Source organism: Mastomys coucha, unplaced genomic scaffold (genome assembly GCF_008632895.1).
Source record: "Mastomys coucha isolate ucsf_1 unplaced genomic scaffold, UCSF_Mcou_1 pScaffold15, whole genome shotgun sequence".
In the NCBI taxonomy this organism is placed as follows: domain Eukaryota; kingdom Metazoa; phylum Chordata; class Mammalia; order Rodentia; family Muridae; genus Mastomys; species Mastomys coucha.
Genome location: NW_022196897.1, coordinates 105,411,568 through 105,428,511, shown reverse-complemented (window position 1 = coordinate 105,428,511; position 16,944 = coordinate 105,411,568). Strand labels below are relative to the sequence as shown.

The following is a 16,944-nucleotide window of genomic DNA, read 5'->3' as shown; positions in this document are numbered from 1 at the left end:
TTACCCGGGGCCCATGGGAGGCTCACAGACTGAACCACTATCCAAAGAGCATGCAAGGGCTGGACCTAGACACCCTAAACATGTGCAGCTTGGTCTTCATGTGGGTCCCCTCAAAAGTGGAGTGGGTGCTGTCTCTGACTCTGTTGTCTGCCATTGGATCTCCTTCCCCTACCTGGACTTCTTGGTTGGGTCTCAGTGGGAGAGGAGGTGCTTAGTCCTGCTGGGACTAGATGTCCCAGAGGAGTTGGTACCTAAGGAGGAAGGTATGTCATTCCCCTCCTCTGAGGAGAAAGGGAGAGGATAATGGGAGAAGGGATTTGTAAGGGCAGGACTGGGAGGTGAGGAGGGAGTGGGACTGTGACTGGGATGTAAAGTATATAAAATTTTGGGGGGGGAAGAAAAAAAGAAAAACCTAAGCAAACGTGTTGGGTTAGCACACTGCAAGATGGCACTAGAGAGGCGGCTCAGCTTCAGCAGTCAGGAGCGCATGCTGCTCTTCTAGAGGACCTGGCTTGCTTTTGTTTTTGTGATTTTAAACATAATACCATGGTGCATTCTCTTTAAACTCCATCATATCATTTATCAAGCCAGACGAAATGAAAGGCAGGGTTAATGACGGGTCTCCAACATCAGCTGAGAGCCTAGAGGTGGGTATTTGTTTTCATAGATCAAAATAGAGATGCGGGGTGTGGAGCAACAACTGAGCAATGTGGCTTTACGGAGCGAGAATGCGACTCTCCTTTAGAGCCTGCCAGCTTCAGCCATTTCACCACCCCACCTCTCCCTTCTCTGGGATATATTGAGTTTCATGCTTAAAAATAGCTCTTGCAATGCAGAGCTGGAGACAGCCCCGAGCCTGAATCGCAGCTCTGCAAAGCGGGTCTCCCCTCGCCTTAGGGCTACCTGGTGGGGTGTGGGCGGAGCAGTCCTTGCTGCGTGCTGACCCTCTGCACAGCGGGGAACCTTTCTTTTCCTAGTGCCGACCAGGTTGCTGGAAATGTTTCAGGCTCTCCTTTAGCGAACATGTGACCTCTTTCCCTCCCTCCTTAATAATTTATCTGACGTTTCTCCTGGAGGAACCTGCTGGCACCTCTCCTTTGTCACAAACCTCTCCTGAATTTCCCTGAGGATAAGAATCCGCTCCAGCTCTATGCAGTCTATTCCACACTCCAATGAAGCAGATATGGCTGGGATGACCCACGCCTCAGAAGGCCACCATGGCCTGGGAACCAGCATAATTGTCCCACAGAACCCACAAGGGGAAGAAGACAGCCGGCCAGGAAGACACTGCAGTGGATTTGAAGAGGCACAGGACCCACAGATTGCTGCGCCCCCACTTTCACTCCCCATGGCTTCTTCCGGCTCTCAGGTATGTCTTTTTCTGAGGGGAAAGGCTCCTGTCTCCTTAAACTTGACCCCTTCCTGACTGAATAAGATATAATAACATGTATTCTTTCAGTTTAAAGCTCAGATTTTGTTCATTTCTTTCTTTTTCTGGAGGTAATCCCTCTCCAACTTCATCACCCCTACCTGTCCTTACCTCTTTGTGTCCAGAAAACCAGCTGACAGAAGTTGTAACCTTTTTACTAAGTGTATCTATCCTTCTATATATCCAATACTCTGCTAGGCAGGGGTTCATCTATGCACTTGGTGAGACTATAAGGCTCGGAGATATTAGGCATCTATTTTTTTTAAGATTAAAAATAAAAGTTTTGTATATGTGTGTGTGACTATGTAAGTGTATGTCATGTGTGTACAGTTATCCACAAGTGCAGAAGCAGGAGTCAGATCCCCTGGAGCTGGAGTTACTGCTGAGCCATCTCTTCAGCCCCGTTAAGGAACCTTTTCAAGGGAACAGAGGTAGTTTTGAATGTGAGTGGCCCCCATCAGCTCATGCCTTTGAATGTTTAATCACTAGGGTGTAGAACTCTTTGGTAGACATAGAAGGACTAGTAGGTGTGGCTTTGTTGGAGGAAGTGTGTCACTGGAGGAAGTGTGAACCCTCAAAGCCCATGCCAGTCCCAGTACCCCCCTTCCCAACCCACCTCAGCCCCCCACCCCCACCCTCATCTACCAATCAGGATATAACTCTCAACTACATCTCCAGCACCATGCCTGCCAAATCTACCACCATGCTCCTGCCATGCTAATGATGAACTAAGCCTCTAAGACTGAAAACCAGCCTCCAGTTAAATGCTTTCCTTTCTAAGAGTTAGTAAGTCATGGTGACTCTTCACGACAATAGAACAGGGACTAAGGCAGATGAGTATCTATTTCGATTCATGAGATTCTGAGAAGAAAGAAGGCCATGCTTGTGAAGGGCCCAGCATAGTGCCTGGAAATACTGTACCAAGTGCTCAAACATACAGTTCACACAGCAGTGCCATTCATGTGGCAACATGCAACTGAGAGAGAGTTTGAGGGAATGTTCTGATTTGGTCTTCTCACAGCCCTGCCTATTGGGCAGGGGAGGGAACATCTTGAAGAAGTCCTATCTGATAAATTTAGTGCTGTACAAAAGCCAAAAGGTGTCAGCTACCTCTCTCTGTCTCCCTCTACTTGCTGCCAGGGATCTGGGAAGAAATGGTGATTCACACTTTGAGGTCTACGGCAGTGTGCCTGGCCTAGGTCTCACTCACAGGGAGCAGAGGCTGTGGACCCCTCACCTCCTAAAGACTTGACTGGTCTCCCTGCTCCCCTCGTCTGGCCCCTGGCTTGGTAGATCCATCCTGAGCTTCAACCACAGGGTCTTCATACCTGTTTCCAGAAGAGACTGCTTCATACACACATCCTAGCCCTGTGAGGGATGCTGTGGGTGATCCCGCCCTCAAGAGAACATGGCTCCACCCCTTAACCAATACTCTTTACAAGTATGGCGCCTCTTATGATGACCCTTCTCAGAGTTACAGATGCTGAGCAGCCAAGAGCCCCCAGAATTTCCCTCAGCTTCTCTGCCCCACACTGGCCTCCCTTTTCCCCTTCCCCAAAGCCCCATCATTCCTTAGGTCTAGTGAGTCTTCTTTCCTTCCTCTTCCTCTTACCATCTTCTTTCCAGAAATTGGTGCCTGGGAAGCCAGCTAGGCATTCTCTTGCTATGCAAAAAGGAGAGGCAGGGATGGGGACAGCCTTCCTCCCCTTTGCTTCGTTAAGGAAGTCACTGGCCTGTCCTTGCCTGCCCAGCATCCTAGGCCTCCTGACTCACTCCCAGAGGTGCAGCTAAAAGGTGATGGCGGCAGTTAGGGCCCAGCGGTTTAGTATTGGTCTCACTGGATTGGGTGAGAGCCTGGGTGCATGCTTGGGAATCAGATGGGACTCCACCCCTTCCTTGCTCTGTCATCTGTCATCCTGTTAACTCAGAACAGTTCCTTAGCTCCTTGGTCTTCCTATTTCCTTATCTATGGAGAAATAGCAGGTAAGACGTTGATAAGCTGCTTAGCACAGGGTGCAGCACCTGAGGGAGCAATGGAGGCCATCCTTAGGTTTCTTCTCTTCTGCCTTTGCCATTTCCACATGGATTGGTATTTAGGAATGAGGTGGTACCCATGATGCCCTTGGCTTTCTTCCATCTGTGTCATAGTAGAAAGGCCACCTATCTGGGACATAGACCACCACAGACATTTAATTCTTTTTTTTTCTTTTTCTTTTTCTTCTTCTTCTTCTTTTTTTTTTTTTGGTTTTGGTTTTTCGAGACAGGTTTTCTCTGTGTAGCCCTGGCTGTCCTGGAACTCACTCTTTAGACCAGGCTGGCCTGGAACTCAGAAATCTGTCCGCCTTTGCCTCCCAAGTGCTGGGATTAAAGGCGTGTGCCACCACTGCCTGGTTTAATTCTTATACTTTATTTTATTATTTTATTTTTGTGAATATCACTTTATGTATAATATTAATACAACAAAATATATTTCATCTAATATTGTTTAATTTTTAATTAAACTTAAGATTTGCTTTTAAGGGTTGTTTATTTTTGGTTTTTACTTATTTATTTTTTAAGTTAAGGGTTTTCTACATAGCATATGAGAATTATGGAATTTTGGTTTCTTTAAAAATACAGAATTATTATAAGAATGTTCCTTCATTTGAATTCCAGGTGTGGAATGTGGGGCTGCTTGGGACTGTCCGCAGCAGCTGACCAGGATTTGCCTCATGCTCTGGCAGAAACATGATTTTTTTCAGATGCAGATAATTTTTGTGATTGTGTGACATCTGGAATTATGGGAACTTTTCAGAGGGTATATAAATGCCAGAGCCTTGGTACTCATGGTTGGTGGTTGGTGGTCATTCAGGAGGGGTTAATTGAGGCTTATTATACTCATGCTTAAAGAAGAAACAAAAAGAAAGAAATTAGACTCAGGGATCTCCATCTCTCTCTCTCTCCCCTCCAACCTTCTTTCTCTCCTATGTAGTGATACCAGGTGAAAGCAGAGGATAAGAGGGCGGGGCCAGGGGTAGAGGGAGAAAGGGTGGGATAAAGAAGAATCCACAAAGTATTACTGTGTAGATCAGGCTGGCCTCCAACTCACAGAGGTCTGCCTGTCTCTGCCTCAGCATGCCTGGCTTAAAGTCTCTTTTACAAATACACTGGAGGGGGCTGGGGGGATGGCTCAGTGGTTAATAGTATATATGTACTGCCTTGTACGTGTAGAAAATGAAACCACTAAAGACTATAATAGCGGGTGCTGGAGCCTAGGTAGGGAAGACGGAGAGAGGGAGGGAGGGAGGGTGGCTAACAGGGCAGGAGAGCTTCGATGATTTCTGCTGTCATGCAGTACAGGAGGATAACTGTGATGTTCCAGGGATTCGACATTCTCTTCTGTCCACTTTGAGCTCCTGTACTCACAGGAACACACCCATACACAGATACATACACATAATTAAAATGGATCTTCAAAAAATAATTAACTAATTAAATATATTTGGAGGTTAGGGTGAAAGATCAGTAGTAGAGCACTTAACCAGAACTTACTTGTACAGGGCCCTGGGTTCAATTCCCAGCATCACACACACACACACACACACACATACACATACATACACAAATAAACCTAAACAAACCAAAAATATTTTAACACATAGAAGCTTCATATATTTATGGAACACAGTGTGACATTTAAGTAGATGTGGCTATCAGACATTTATCATTTCTTCATGTTTGGAAGATTCAAATTCCTGTATTAGTTATTGGCAAATATTCCCTTAATTGCCATCAATCATAGTTATCTAAAAATGTTTGGAAAATGCTGAGGTAGCTCTACTGTAAACCATTCAACCTACTACACTAATCTACCTTCAATTTTTCTCTTAGGTAATATTATTCAATTAGGCTTATAATATTTGGGCATATCTATCCCAAAGGGTATTTTTACACTAAAATTAAGGTATGTTTTATAGATTAAAGCCTACGGTTCATAATTGCATTTTTGTGTTTCTGGGTGTGGTAGTGGGTGTCAGACCAAGGGCATCAAAAGTGGTAGCAAAAAAAAAAAAAAAGGTAGCCTCCTACTGAGCTATCACCCTGGAACTTCCTAATTATAATCCTATGACTTGGTTACTATTCCACAGTGTGCAAGTGCTCTATAGTGAAGTTGGGCTCTGTAACGAATTGTCAGTTTCCATGTTATTTTTCAGAGGTTGGTCAGGTGGTCATCCATTAAGACCTTTGTGAAATGTGTAGAGATTACATGGCCACGGCCTCAGCCAGCTCTGCAGAGGGCATGTGTGATTAGGGACACGTGGGCACATACGGTGTACGTGGAGTCCTTGATAATAATCACATGGTGGCTTTTGCAGGAACAGCTCACTGGTTCTAACATGGCTTCTTCTCAGTGCTCTGCATTGGAGGGTTCTGGCTAGAACCACTCATATGCACTATTCTTTCTGGACAGCAGATAGCCTCCAATAAATACTCATCAGGGTGGCTGAGCCTCCCTCCCTGGAGTTACATTCCCTGCCCTGTATTCTTGGGTAACTCTTCTCAGGCTTGCCACATTCTCCTGAGAAAACCAGGAAGCACATCAGAGGCGGCTTTTTTTTTTTTTTTTTTTAATTCACTGAACAAATATTTATTGAGTTCTCACTATGTGCCTAGGATTGCTTCAGGAGTAGGAGACAGCACCGAGCAAGTCATGTGAGATCCAGCCCTCATGCAACCTACATGTCCACTGGTAGCACAGCCTGAGAATAAGGATAGTACTGTTCTGATATAAAGGACGAAGCGTGTGTCAGTTAGCAAGGGACTAGCAGCAGAGACAGTTTGGCAGATATTTTATTGACATTTAAATGAAAACCTTCAGGATGAAAGGAATGATGGGAACGTGTTCCCAAAAGAACACACTCCTGAGTGCAAAGGCCCTGAGGTAGGCACAAGCTTCATTGGTTTCTAGAAACATAACGAGGATGTCTGGTGGGCAGACAGACTACCAGGGGAAGAGATCAGGATGTCAGTGGTCAAAGATAAGTGGTCCATATGCTGCAAAAGCAGCCTTCTTGGCTTCCTTCTGAGGTCCAGAGAGAACCGCTGAAGGGCTTCAGCCCAAGGAGCAATTTCATCTGTGTGTTAGGACATCAGTGGAGCGATCCAGGAAAACAAATATGGCAGCTTTAGCTGTGGCCCAAGGTTGGTACCCTGACTAGGGGGTGGGAGAAATGGGCAGATTCTTGACTCCTTCTGAAAATAGAGCCTACAAGATTCAGTGATAAGTTGACTATGAAACCACAAATACTACTTAGTTTTTTTGCCTTAGAAACTACAGAGTTCCATTAATCAGGTGAGGGACACAGGCTTGGGGTAAAAGGGACTGGAGACTTCTGTCTTAGACATTTTAGTTTTATTTGTAGCACAGAGAATTAAACCCAGGACCTTACACATGCTAGACCAGTGTCCAACCACTTAGCTGTATCTCCAGTCCTTGTCTTGGACATCTAAAATTTGAGATACCTTCAAGTAGAAATGTCATGTAGACAACTGACAAGTTGATAACTTCGTAGGGAGATAATCTGTTTGACTACATGAAGCAGAATACAGATTTTTTTTTTTTGAGACATAATTTCATGCATTCCAGGCTGGCATTGAACTTGCTATGTAGCTGAGGATAGGCATGGATTCATGATCTTCTTGCCTCTCCCTCCCAAGTGCCTAGGTTACAGGCCTGTGCTACTATGCCCAGTTTATGTGGTGCTAAAGGTCAAATCCACCTGAGAGGCTAGCACTGTGCCAACTGATTTACATCACCAGCCATAAAATACCAACAGCTTTAAAAGCCACTGCACAGGGTGAGATGGACAATGGATAGGGCAGAGTCCCGCATCAGACACCCGGCTGAAGAAAAATCATCAAAAGAGAAAGTCTGGGTGCAGTGTTACATACATAACAGTCTTGCCACTTGAGGGGCAGACTTATTGAGGGGCAGGATTATTGGGAGCTGAAGATCAGCCTCTGTCATATAGCAAGACCTGCCCCCAAAACAAAGCCAACAAACACAGAGAGGCAGAATGAAAAGAAATAGACAAGGTTGTGATGAACCAGCAAGGAAGTGTGTTGGTTGATTACAAAAAGAGCCAAGAGCTCTTTTCTCTAAGCATCCTGGCACGCACTGCGGTCTTCCTGGGCGCACGCAGTGGAGGTGGTCCAGACGGACTTTCAGGATGCTGAAGCTCCAGGCCGGCTTGTTTCCCCATTCCCCAGAAGCTGCTTGCTTGGCCAGCGGCTTCCCAGAGAAACTCCCAGCTTCCCACTATCTCCACCATCAACGCTCATATTTGCACTTGACTCTGGAGGCCACACCTCAGTTCCCACCCTGCAAGGTTCACACCCCATGGTCCACAGCTCACACCCTCCCCTCCTGGCAAGGCCTGCCCTACTCTGGAGCCACCTACGCATAGTGAGGCAAGCTTGTTCCACCTCAGTTTCCGGATTCTGCTGCCTACCCTCCTGGAGTCTAAGTCTGTCCTCCACACCTTGCCTGCAGGTCAAAATCCAGATCAAGGCTCAGTCCTTCAATCAACTTCCATTTTGGTACCTGAGGAAGTTTTCTTCAGGACTATCCCTCTGTATCATACCAGGTTACAGAAGCCTAACAGATACCTTCTGCTTCATCCTTCAGTCCACTCCATCACCACATGTAGTAGGTTCCTCTCAGTCAGTCTTGAATCCTACCGCTCCTCATGATCCTTCATCCTAGCCTGCACCACTTGCAACTCCTCTTCCGCTCCCCATCCTGCCAAGCCTGTATATTGCCCCCCAGGAGGAACGCTCTTACATCACCTCGCTGCTTCATACCTCTCAATGGCATCCATCCCTTATGATAAAATGCAAATTTATTTATTTATTTATTTAAGTCATGGCTTTCGGAGTCATGCGACCCACCTTCCGGGCTACTTTTCACCTCTTTCCAAATCATTATGCCTTAGACACAGGTGTCCATTTCCTAAGCCTGCCAGCCTTCCCTGCCTCCTCAGTTCACATGATGTGCTCTTTGTCTAGGAGGCTCTTCTCTGCAGCTTCCCCTTTTCAGCTATAGCATAAAGGCTTCCTGCTCTGGGAGCCCCCGATTCTTCCCCTAGCCAGAGCCAGGTTGTCCCTGCCATAGTCCTTCATGGTACCTTGTTCTCTAGCTCAATACATGCACAGCTACTACTAATAGTGATTGGTGTTTGTTTACTCTATCTAGTAAATCTACTTCACTGGGAGACACAGGTATCCCATAAATTTTGGTATCTGGGATCTATAACATAGTTCCAAGTCCTGGGGCAGCATTCAAATATCTTTGCTGTCAATGATTGACGCTTTCTCTAATGTCTCGAGCCCACCTAAGCATTAGGTCCCTTGTCCTTCAAGCTCTCTTACAATTAGTTTCTTTCATTTATTTGTCCTGTAGAAAAAAATAATAAAGCCATTGATTGCTACATGCTATTAAAATTTGTTTTATATATATATATATCAGACTCTGCAAGGTAGTCATGCAACTAGTGTGTGAGAGAGGAACAGACAGACAGAGAGACAGACAGACAGACAGAGAGACAGAGACAGAGAGGCACAATGGAGACACCAAGAGAACACGTGAGTGTTCTGAGCATATATCCATACAACTATCTGTGAAATGAATGTTATTGACCCAGTTTTGCACATGGAAACAATGAATTAGAGCAAATAATTGCCTAATGCTCCCTAGCTAGGCTCCACATGTACTCTCCTTTGTGTTTGTCATGAGGGTTTTGTCTCTCTAACCATCTGTGAACTTGTTGCTGCTTCGGGCTTTTGGTCAGAGGTATCTTCTGTTTGCTTTTGGTGTCTCCCACCTCCACACTGCAGGTGCTCCCTAGATGTCATTTGTTTCACTTGGGAGGGTGTGTTGGCCATCATGGACAAAGGGTTCCACATTTCTGCCAAAGCTGTTAGAGAGATGAGTTATAGAGCTAACTCTGAGAAAGGTGAGTGGCCACCCCCAGATCCTCCCTTCCAGTGGCCCAAAGGCTTACCTTCCCTCAAGTAACTCTCTCTTCTAGGCCAGGTTGGCCCTGTCCTTGCTAACAAGTGAAATTGCTACAAGTACCATTTGCCACTGGAAGCATCCAAGGCCTCTCCCACAGGCCCACCATGAAGCTCAATAAGAAGGAAGACCCAAGTGTGGGTGTTTCGGTCCTTCTTAGAAGGAGAACAAAATACTCACAGGAGCAAATATGGAGATAAAGTGCAGAGCAGAAACTAAAGGAAAGGCCACCCAGAGATTGTCCCACCTGGGAATTCATCCCATATACAGTCACCAAACCCAGACACTACTGTGGATGCCAAGAAGTGCATGCTGGAAGGAGCCTGATATGGCTGTCTCCTGAGGACCCTCCAGAGCCTTATAAAAATACAGAGGCAAATGTTAGCAGCCAACCAATGGACTGAGCACTGGGTCCCTAACAGAGGAGTTAGAGAAGGGACTGAAGGAGTTGAAGGGGTTTGCAACCCCATAGGAAGAACAACAGTATCAACCAACCAGACCCCTCAGAACTCCCAGGGACTAAGCCATCAGCAAAGGAGAGTACACATGGCTCCAGCTGCATCTGTAGCAGAGGATTGCCTTGTCATGCACCAATGGAAGGAGAGATCCTTGGTCCTATGAAGGCTGGATAGATGCCCCAGGGTAGGGGAATCAAGGGTGGGGAGGTGGGAGTGGGTGGGTGGGTGGAGGAACACCCTCATAGAAGCAGGGGGAGGGAGGACGGGATAGGGAGGGAGGGAAACCTGGAAAGAGGATAACAGAACATTTGAAATGTAAATAAAGAAAATATCCAATAAAAAGAATTGTTTAAAAAAAAAAAAAGGATTACAGTTGTCCTCAGAGTCTGGGCATGGCAATTGCACAGCTGAAATAGACTGACTAGATAAGAGGCTGACCTTGCCCAGCACAGAATCTTCTCAGGCTCTCCTAGGCAGGCTCTCCCTATACAATTCCAGCCAAGGAGCTTTCCTGTTCTCAGGTGGTTTGTCTGGATGTTTGTTTCTCATTTTCAGCAGTAGAGATTAAATTTAGTGCCTCGTGGACACTAGGCACTGAGCTCCCCGAACCTCTTCTCCCTTTTGTTTTCAAGTAGTCTGACTAAATTTTCCAGGCCAGCCTTGAACTGGCTCTGTAGCTTAGTTGGGCCTTAACTAAATACCTCAGAACATTGGAAAGCCAAGCAGAATTTTTTTTATTCCCAGTAGCTCCAACCACTCTAGTGGGCAGCAAATCTTTTTTAAGTCTTTCTGCCTGGTGTGTGTGTGTGTGTGTGTGTGTGTACATGTATGTGCACCTGAGGGATATTACCCTCCACTTTGCTTTTCTGAGCCAGGGTCTGTCTGTCTGTCTCTCTCTCTCTGTCTCTCTCTGTCTCTCTCTGTCTCTCTCTCTGTCTCTCTCTCTCTCTCTCTCTCTCTCTCTCTCTCTCTCTCTCTCTCTCTCTCTCTCTCTCTTAGGCTGGCTGGCCAGTGAGCCTCAGGGACCTGCCTGTCTCTACCTCCCAAGATGGGATTACAATTGCTCATACCATGCCTGGCTTTTTTAAAAATGTGTGTTCTGGTGACTAAACTCAAGTCCTCATGTTTTTAAGGCAAGTACTTAACCAAATGAGACATTACCCCAGCCTTCTTTTTTTTTTTTTTCTTTTTGGTTTTTCGAGACAGGGTTTCTTTGTATAGCTCTGGCTGTCCTGGAACTCACTCTGTAGACCAGGCTGGCCTCGAACTCAGAAATCCACCTGTCTCTGCCTCCCAAGTACTGGTATTAAAGGCATGCACCGCCACCGCCCGGCCCCAGCCTTCTTTTTTGAGAGGGGAGGGGGGTGCAGTGAACTTTATTGATGGTATTCAAGAGAGTAGGAAGGGCTCCCTAGGCCCTCCTGTTATTATGGGGGTCTGGGATGGAAATTGTGAGGGAGATACTCATTGTTGGGGTAGGGACTCCTCAGCAACTGAGGGCCTCTCTCTTGCTCTCAGTGTCCTTGCTGGGGTGGGTGATCCAGGGCTTCTTACTCCTTGGAGGCCATCTAGATCATGAGGTCCACCACCCTGTTGTTGTAGCCATATTCCTTGTCATACCAGGAAATGAGCTTTACAAAGTTGTCATTGAGAGCAATACCAGCCCCCAAATCAAAGGTGAAAGAGTGGGAGTTGCTGTTGAGGTAACAGAAGACAACCTGGTCCTCAGTGTAGCCCAGGATGCCCCTCAGTGGGCCCTCAGATGCTTGCTTCACCACCTTCTTGATGTCATCATACTTAGCAGGTTTCTCCAGGCCGCATGTCAGATCCACAATGGATACATTGGGGGTAGGAACACGGAAGGCCATGCCAGTGAGCTTCCCATTCAGCTCTGGGATGACCTTGCCCACAGCCTTGGCACCAGTGGATGCAGAGATGATGTTCTGGGCAGCCCCATGGCTATCACAACACAGCTTTCCAGAGGAGCCATCCACAGTCTTCTGAGTGGCAGTGATGGCATGGAGCATGGTTATGAGCCCTTCCACAATGCCAATGTTGTCATGGATGACTTTGGCCAGGGGGGCTAAGCAGTTGGTGCTGCAGGATGCATTGCTGACAATTTTGAGTGAGTCGTCATATTTCTTGTGGTTCACACCCATCACAAACATGGGGGCATCGGCAGAAGGGCTGGAGATGATGACCCTTTTGGCCACACCCCTCAAGTGGGCCCTGGCCTTCTCCATGGTGGTGACTCTTTCAAGCAGAGTGAGTGGAGAGGAGAACATGTTTGTAATCAACTAAATACTCAACATTTTTGTTGCTGGTAGTCTTGAGATAGCCTGTAGCCCAGGCTGTCCTTGAGCTCTCTATAGAGCTGAGGATGACCTCAAACCCCTAACCCTATCCCTAGCCCTAACCCTAACCCTAACCCTAACCCTAATGTGGGTCCCCACATCCAACTAAAGAATACATATTCTTAAAGGATATCACTTATAGAGTGTTTAAAACATTCAAAACATTACCAACTATGGCTTGGAAATCCATTCCTATGCAGAGAAGAGTGAGGAGTGCGAACCTCCAGGGCTCTACTGGGCTGAGCTTTCCCTGGCAGACACATGGAATGGTGGGAGCGCTCCTCCACCCTGCCAGGGTAGAGGGAGGCTTCTGTTTTACTCCAGTGTCATCCTTTCAGCTGTGTAGTGGATTGGTTCCTGGGTGTTCCCTTGATTATTCTTTATAAATCATAACTTTGCATATCATTGCTTAATATATTTTGAAAAGGAGGAGCTCTGATTAGAAGATACACAGGCAGTGCATTTCTAGGGGCAGAAAAGTAAGTCAGCCCCTACCTCTCTCCCTGCCCTCTCCCTACCTCCTTGCCCTACCCCATCTCCCTGCCTCCTCTTTATATCTTTGGGGTAAAAAGGCATCCTGAAGCCCAAGTGTCAAGATCATTTGTGAATTCTTTTGAAATGCCTATTTCATTTAAAATTAACACCCATTGTATTCAACATGTAATAATCAAACATATTTCTGGGACACTTGGGAATTCTTATCTGAACTAGCTCAAGCCATGACTTCATTTCCTGTGGCTTAACTTCGGCCACCTGTCCCTTCCTTTGTCCCATCTGCCAGATCTTGCCTCAGACTGTCCCTGAGACTGTCCTTCGCCCTTTCAATCACACCTTCCTGCTAGGAGAGGGCAGCTGACACCTGTGGCCAGGAGCAACAGCCAAATGATGTCCTCTCTGGCTCTAGGTAGCACAACAACCAGCCCTCCTCTCTCAACACCCATGTGTTGCTGATGCAACAGGGGTGGGTGGATGTGTGATAGGGTTGACTTCCAGACTCAGGACAAAGGAGAGGCCTGAGTAGCTCCTGATGAGGTAGGAATCGAGGCAGAGGGAGGGAAATAGAGAATGGATTTCTGAAGGCACAGGTACAAGCAGGTGACTCCCACCTTAGGTGTTACATCCCAGAGGACCTGCCCTCATCAAAAGGCACAAGGGACTCAGTCCAATCCAGAACACACACACACACACACACACACACACACACACACACACACAGACACACACACACACATGGCACCATCCTGTCTTCATTTCTCACCTCCCTTCCCATAGAAGCCAAAGTGGAGATCTGCCACAGAAGAGTTGGCCAAGTCACAAGAGGCAGAGTAACCGAAACCAAATTTGTATAAGCTGAAGAAGATAGAAATTGGGGTTGGTGAGATGACTCATCGGGTAAGATCACCGACTGTCCTTCCAAAGGTCGTGAGTTCAAATCCAAGCAATCACATGGTGGCTCACAATCACCTGTAATGAAATCTGACACCCTCTTCTGGTGTGTCTGAAGATAGCTACAGTGTACTCACTTATAATAACAAATAAATTAAAAAAAGAAGATAGAAATTACTTTTGGATTGTCCCCCTGCATCTGTGGCTTTTCCCAGGTGTCACCCAGATTACTGCCTTGACTGTAGCAAGAGTTGCTGGGGTTCCCTTTGTCATGGTGCCCTTCCTACAGAGCATCTAGAATGTCTTCCTCTGGCTTTTGCTTAGCATGACCTGAAGCCCAATGTCACCATGGATGGAGTAAAGAAGAGGCTGGGCAGAGACTGAGGGAGTTGACCAGGTGGAAACTCGTCATACTACAAGGTCTCAGTGTGTCACTAGAGCCAACTGGGCCACCATATCCTCAGTGCAAATTTACTTGAACCTTAAAACCAACTAAATGCCACAGGGAAAACCCCAGGGTGTTTTCCTAAGATCAAGGCTGACACCCATCCCTAGTTGGGCTGGACCAATGGGGCTAAGTCTTATGGGGACAGTTAGGAATGAGCCTTTCAAGTGACACTTCAAGCCCCAAGGCTAGCCACTCAGATCCACTCTGGTATCATGAATTATTCTCCTTTGATTATCATGCAATATCATGTGATATTGCAGGAATCTTTTCTTTCCAAAGATCCAGGGAAGAACAGGAGCAACCTCTGTATAAACTGAGGACATGACCTCTCCAAGGAATGTTTGAAGGGAAGGTTTTTATTGTAGACATGATCCATAGAGAGAGCCAAAGGCATCTAGAAGAGTCCAGAGCAGAGAGAGAAAGTAGCAGACTGAACATGGCCAGCAGACTGGACCATGAGAGGAGGGAGCAAGGAAGAAGGGAAGGAGAGAAGAGAAAGATAGTACAAAGGAGACCAAGGGAGAGGGGACCAAGAGAGGAAGATAAAGGAGCATGCATGGCCAAAATGGCAGGGTTATACAGAAATGAGAAGCTGCGGGAGGGGAAGCCCACGAGCTGAAGCTTAGGGTAGGGAGTGAGGCAAGAAGAGCTGAGAATCGCCACTGAGAAAGCCTGGAGACCCACATGCACTTTGGTATGCTAATAGGATAGCCATTTGTTCTGAGTTTCTTTTGGACCTGATAACCTCCCTATGCACACAGACACACAGAGAAATAATCACACACAGACAAGCACACAAAACATAGCTGTGCAGAGACACATACACAGACAGACATACACACAGACACACACAGAAACACAGACACACTCCTATACACTCCCACAGATATGCACACATAGTCACACAATCACACATGCTCGCATCCACAAGCATACAGAGATACACAAACAGTACCTTCACAAAGCATGCACATCACCATGCACGTTACCACGTGCTGTCCCTGTCATATCTTAGAAGTATCCTACCAACCTCTATCTTATCACAGTCTATGCTGGTGCCCAAGCATGGCATGGTCCAACTGGGGGCAACAAGGAATAAGCCAGACCCAAAGGTCAGCAAAAGGAGAGAACTCAGAGATGCTGGCAGATGAGAACACAGAAGGCTAGACTTGTTCCTAAAATTCTGGACTGAACTAGTCTGAGAAAAGCCCAGGGATTGGTGCCCACAACTCCTGCTCTCAGTCAATACTCTGCCCAGTGTACCACATTGCCTTTCTAAACACTGACTTGAAGCTGATAGAGAGCCCTGGCCACCTCTACTGTGCTGTCCCCGTCGGTCTCCTGGTCTGGTACCATTTGTCCTATTTCTGCCCTGGAAATCTTGAGAAGTGACTGAAGAGCTCTGCCTCAGGGGTTAGAACCAAAGAGAGGCAGCAGGGGTAGATTTTATTCTGCTGGGACTTGGCTAGAACTAAAGTCAGTCAAAAGACAGACACCAGTGAAGAAATTTTCTCAGCCAGGTCTTCACAGAGTCCAGCCAAGCAGCCTGGCCAAATGAACACAGAGAAGAACCTGCTAGATCTGCCCAACCTCCTCCTGAGTGTTTGATGAGGCTCCCAGCTGCAGAATGGCTTTCAGGAGACTTGGCAAGGCTGCTAGAAGCTGCTTGGTTTTGGACCAAGGATGAGGGTTATCTGTCATCTCTCTAGGGCAGTGGTTCTCAACCTATGGGTCCCAACCCCTTTGAGGGTTAGTGGTGGCCAAATGACCTTTTCACAGGAGTCACTTAAGACCACCAGCAAACACAGATTTTTACATTATAGTTTATAATAGTAGTAAGATTATAGTTATGAATTCGCAGTGAAAGTAGTTTCATGGCCAAAGTAGTTTTATGGCAGGGATCACACGAGAAGCTGTAAGCATGAGGAACTGTACCAGAGGGTCACAGCATGAGGAGGCTGAGAATCACTGAGATCAAAGAGGGCAAGCTTTCGAGACCACAGCTATCTAACAACCCCACTGCTTTTTATGGATTTCATAATTTCATGGATGAGTCTGAAAGCATGGTTTCATGGTTTCAAGCCCGACCAGAGAGCCCTCAGCTTCCTAGAAATGTCTAAGGTCAGTTGAGTGTCCGAAGCTGGTGGTGGGATCCTTTGGGAGTTGTCCAAGATTTTCCATTCCCATGACTGGTGTGTTCATGGGAGACTGGTGAGGCTGAGTCAGCTCTAAGCTATGACAAGGGCAGCGATCTGCAGCCTTTCCAACTCGACAGTCAAATTTCCTAGACAGCAACATAAAGCTCTGGGGGGTTTTTTGTTTTTTGTTTTTTTGGTTTTTTTTAAATCCCATTTTAAAAAATGGGACCTGGGAAGCTGGAGATGAGATGGCTCAGCGGTTAGGAACGCTGGCTGCTCTTCCAAAGGATCTGGGTTCAATTCCAAGCACCCACACTGTGGCTCACAACTGCCTGTAAGTCCTGTTCCAGGGGATCTGCCATCCTCATACAGACATACATGCAGACAAAACACCAACGCACATAAAATAAAAGTAAATAAATTATTTTTTAAAAAAACAAATGGGAACTGGGATGGGCTTGGTGGTGCATGCCTTTAATCTCAGTACTCAGGAGGCAGAGGCAGGAAGATCTCTATGAGTTCAATGCCAGCCTGATCTACAGAGTGAGTTCCAGGACAGCCAGGGCTACATAGAAAATCTCTGACTCAAAAAACCAAAAAGAGTTGCCATTAGGAACTCTGTGTGTGTGTGTGTGTGTGTGACAGAGAGAGAGAGGGAGAGAGAGAGAGAGAGAGAGA

The 16,944-nt window shown here is 46.6% G+C and overlaps 1 protein-coding gene and 1 pseudogene across 4 annotated transcripts in view; one reads left to right on the top strand and one right to left on the bottom strand.

Moving 5' to 3' along the window:
* The first annotated feature begins 229 nt into the window (after positions 1 to 229).
* Positions 230 to 16,944, top strand: part of Pla2g4e (phospholipase A2 group IVE) — a 70,834-nt gene continuing 54,119 nt past the window's right edge. Inside the window, exons 1-2 of one of the 4 annotated variants that reach the window (XM_031371589.1) lie at positions 230 to 263; positions 1,077 to 1,369. In XM_031371589.1, coding sequence (XP_031227449.1) covers positions 1,151 to 1,369 — 219 coding nt within the window. In that variant the 5' untranslated portion in view covers positions 230 to 263; positions 1,077 to 1,150. Of the gene's footprint in view, positions 264 to 631; positions 648 to 698; positions 1,370 to 16,944 lie in introns of those variants that run through there. The other 3 variants (XM_031371590.1, XM_031371591.1, XM_031371592.1) reach the window with 3 other exon arrangements.
* Positions 11,491 to 12,331, bottom strand: LOC116090766 (annotated as a pseudogene).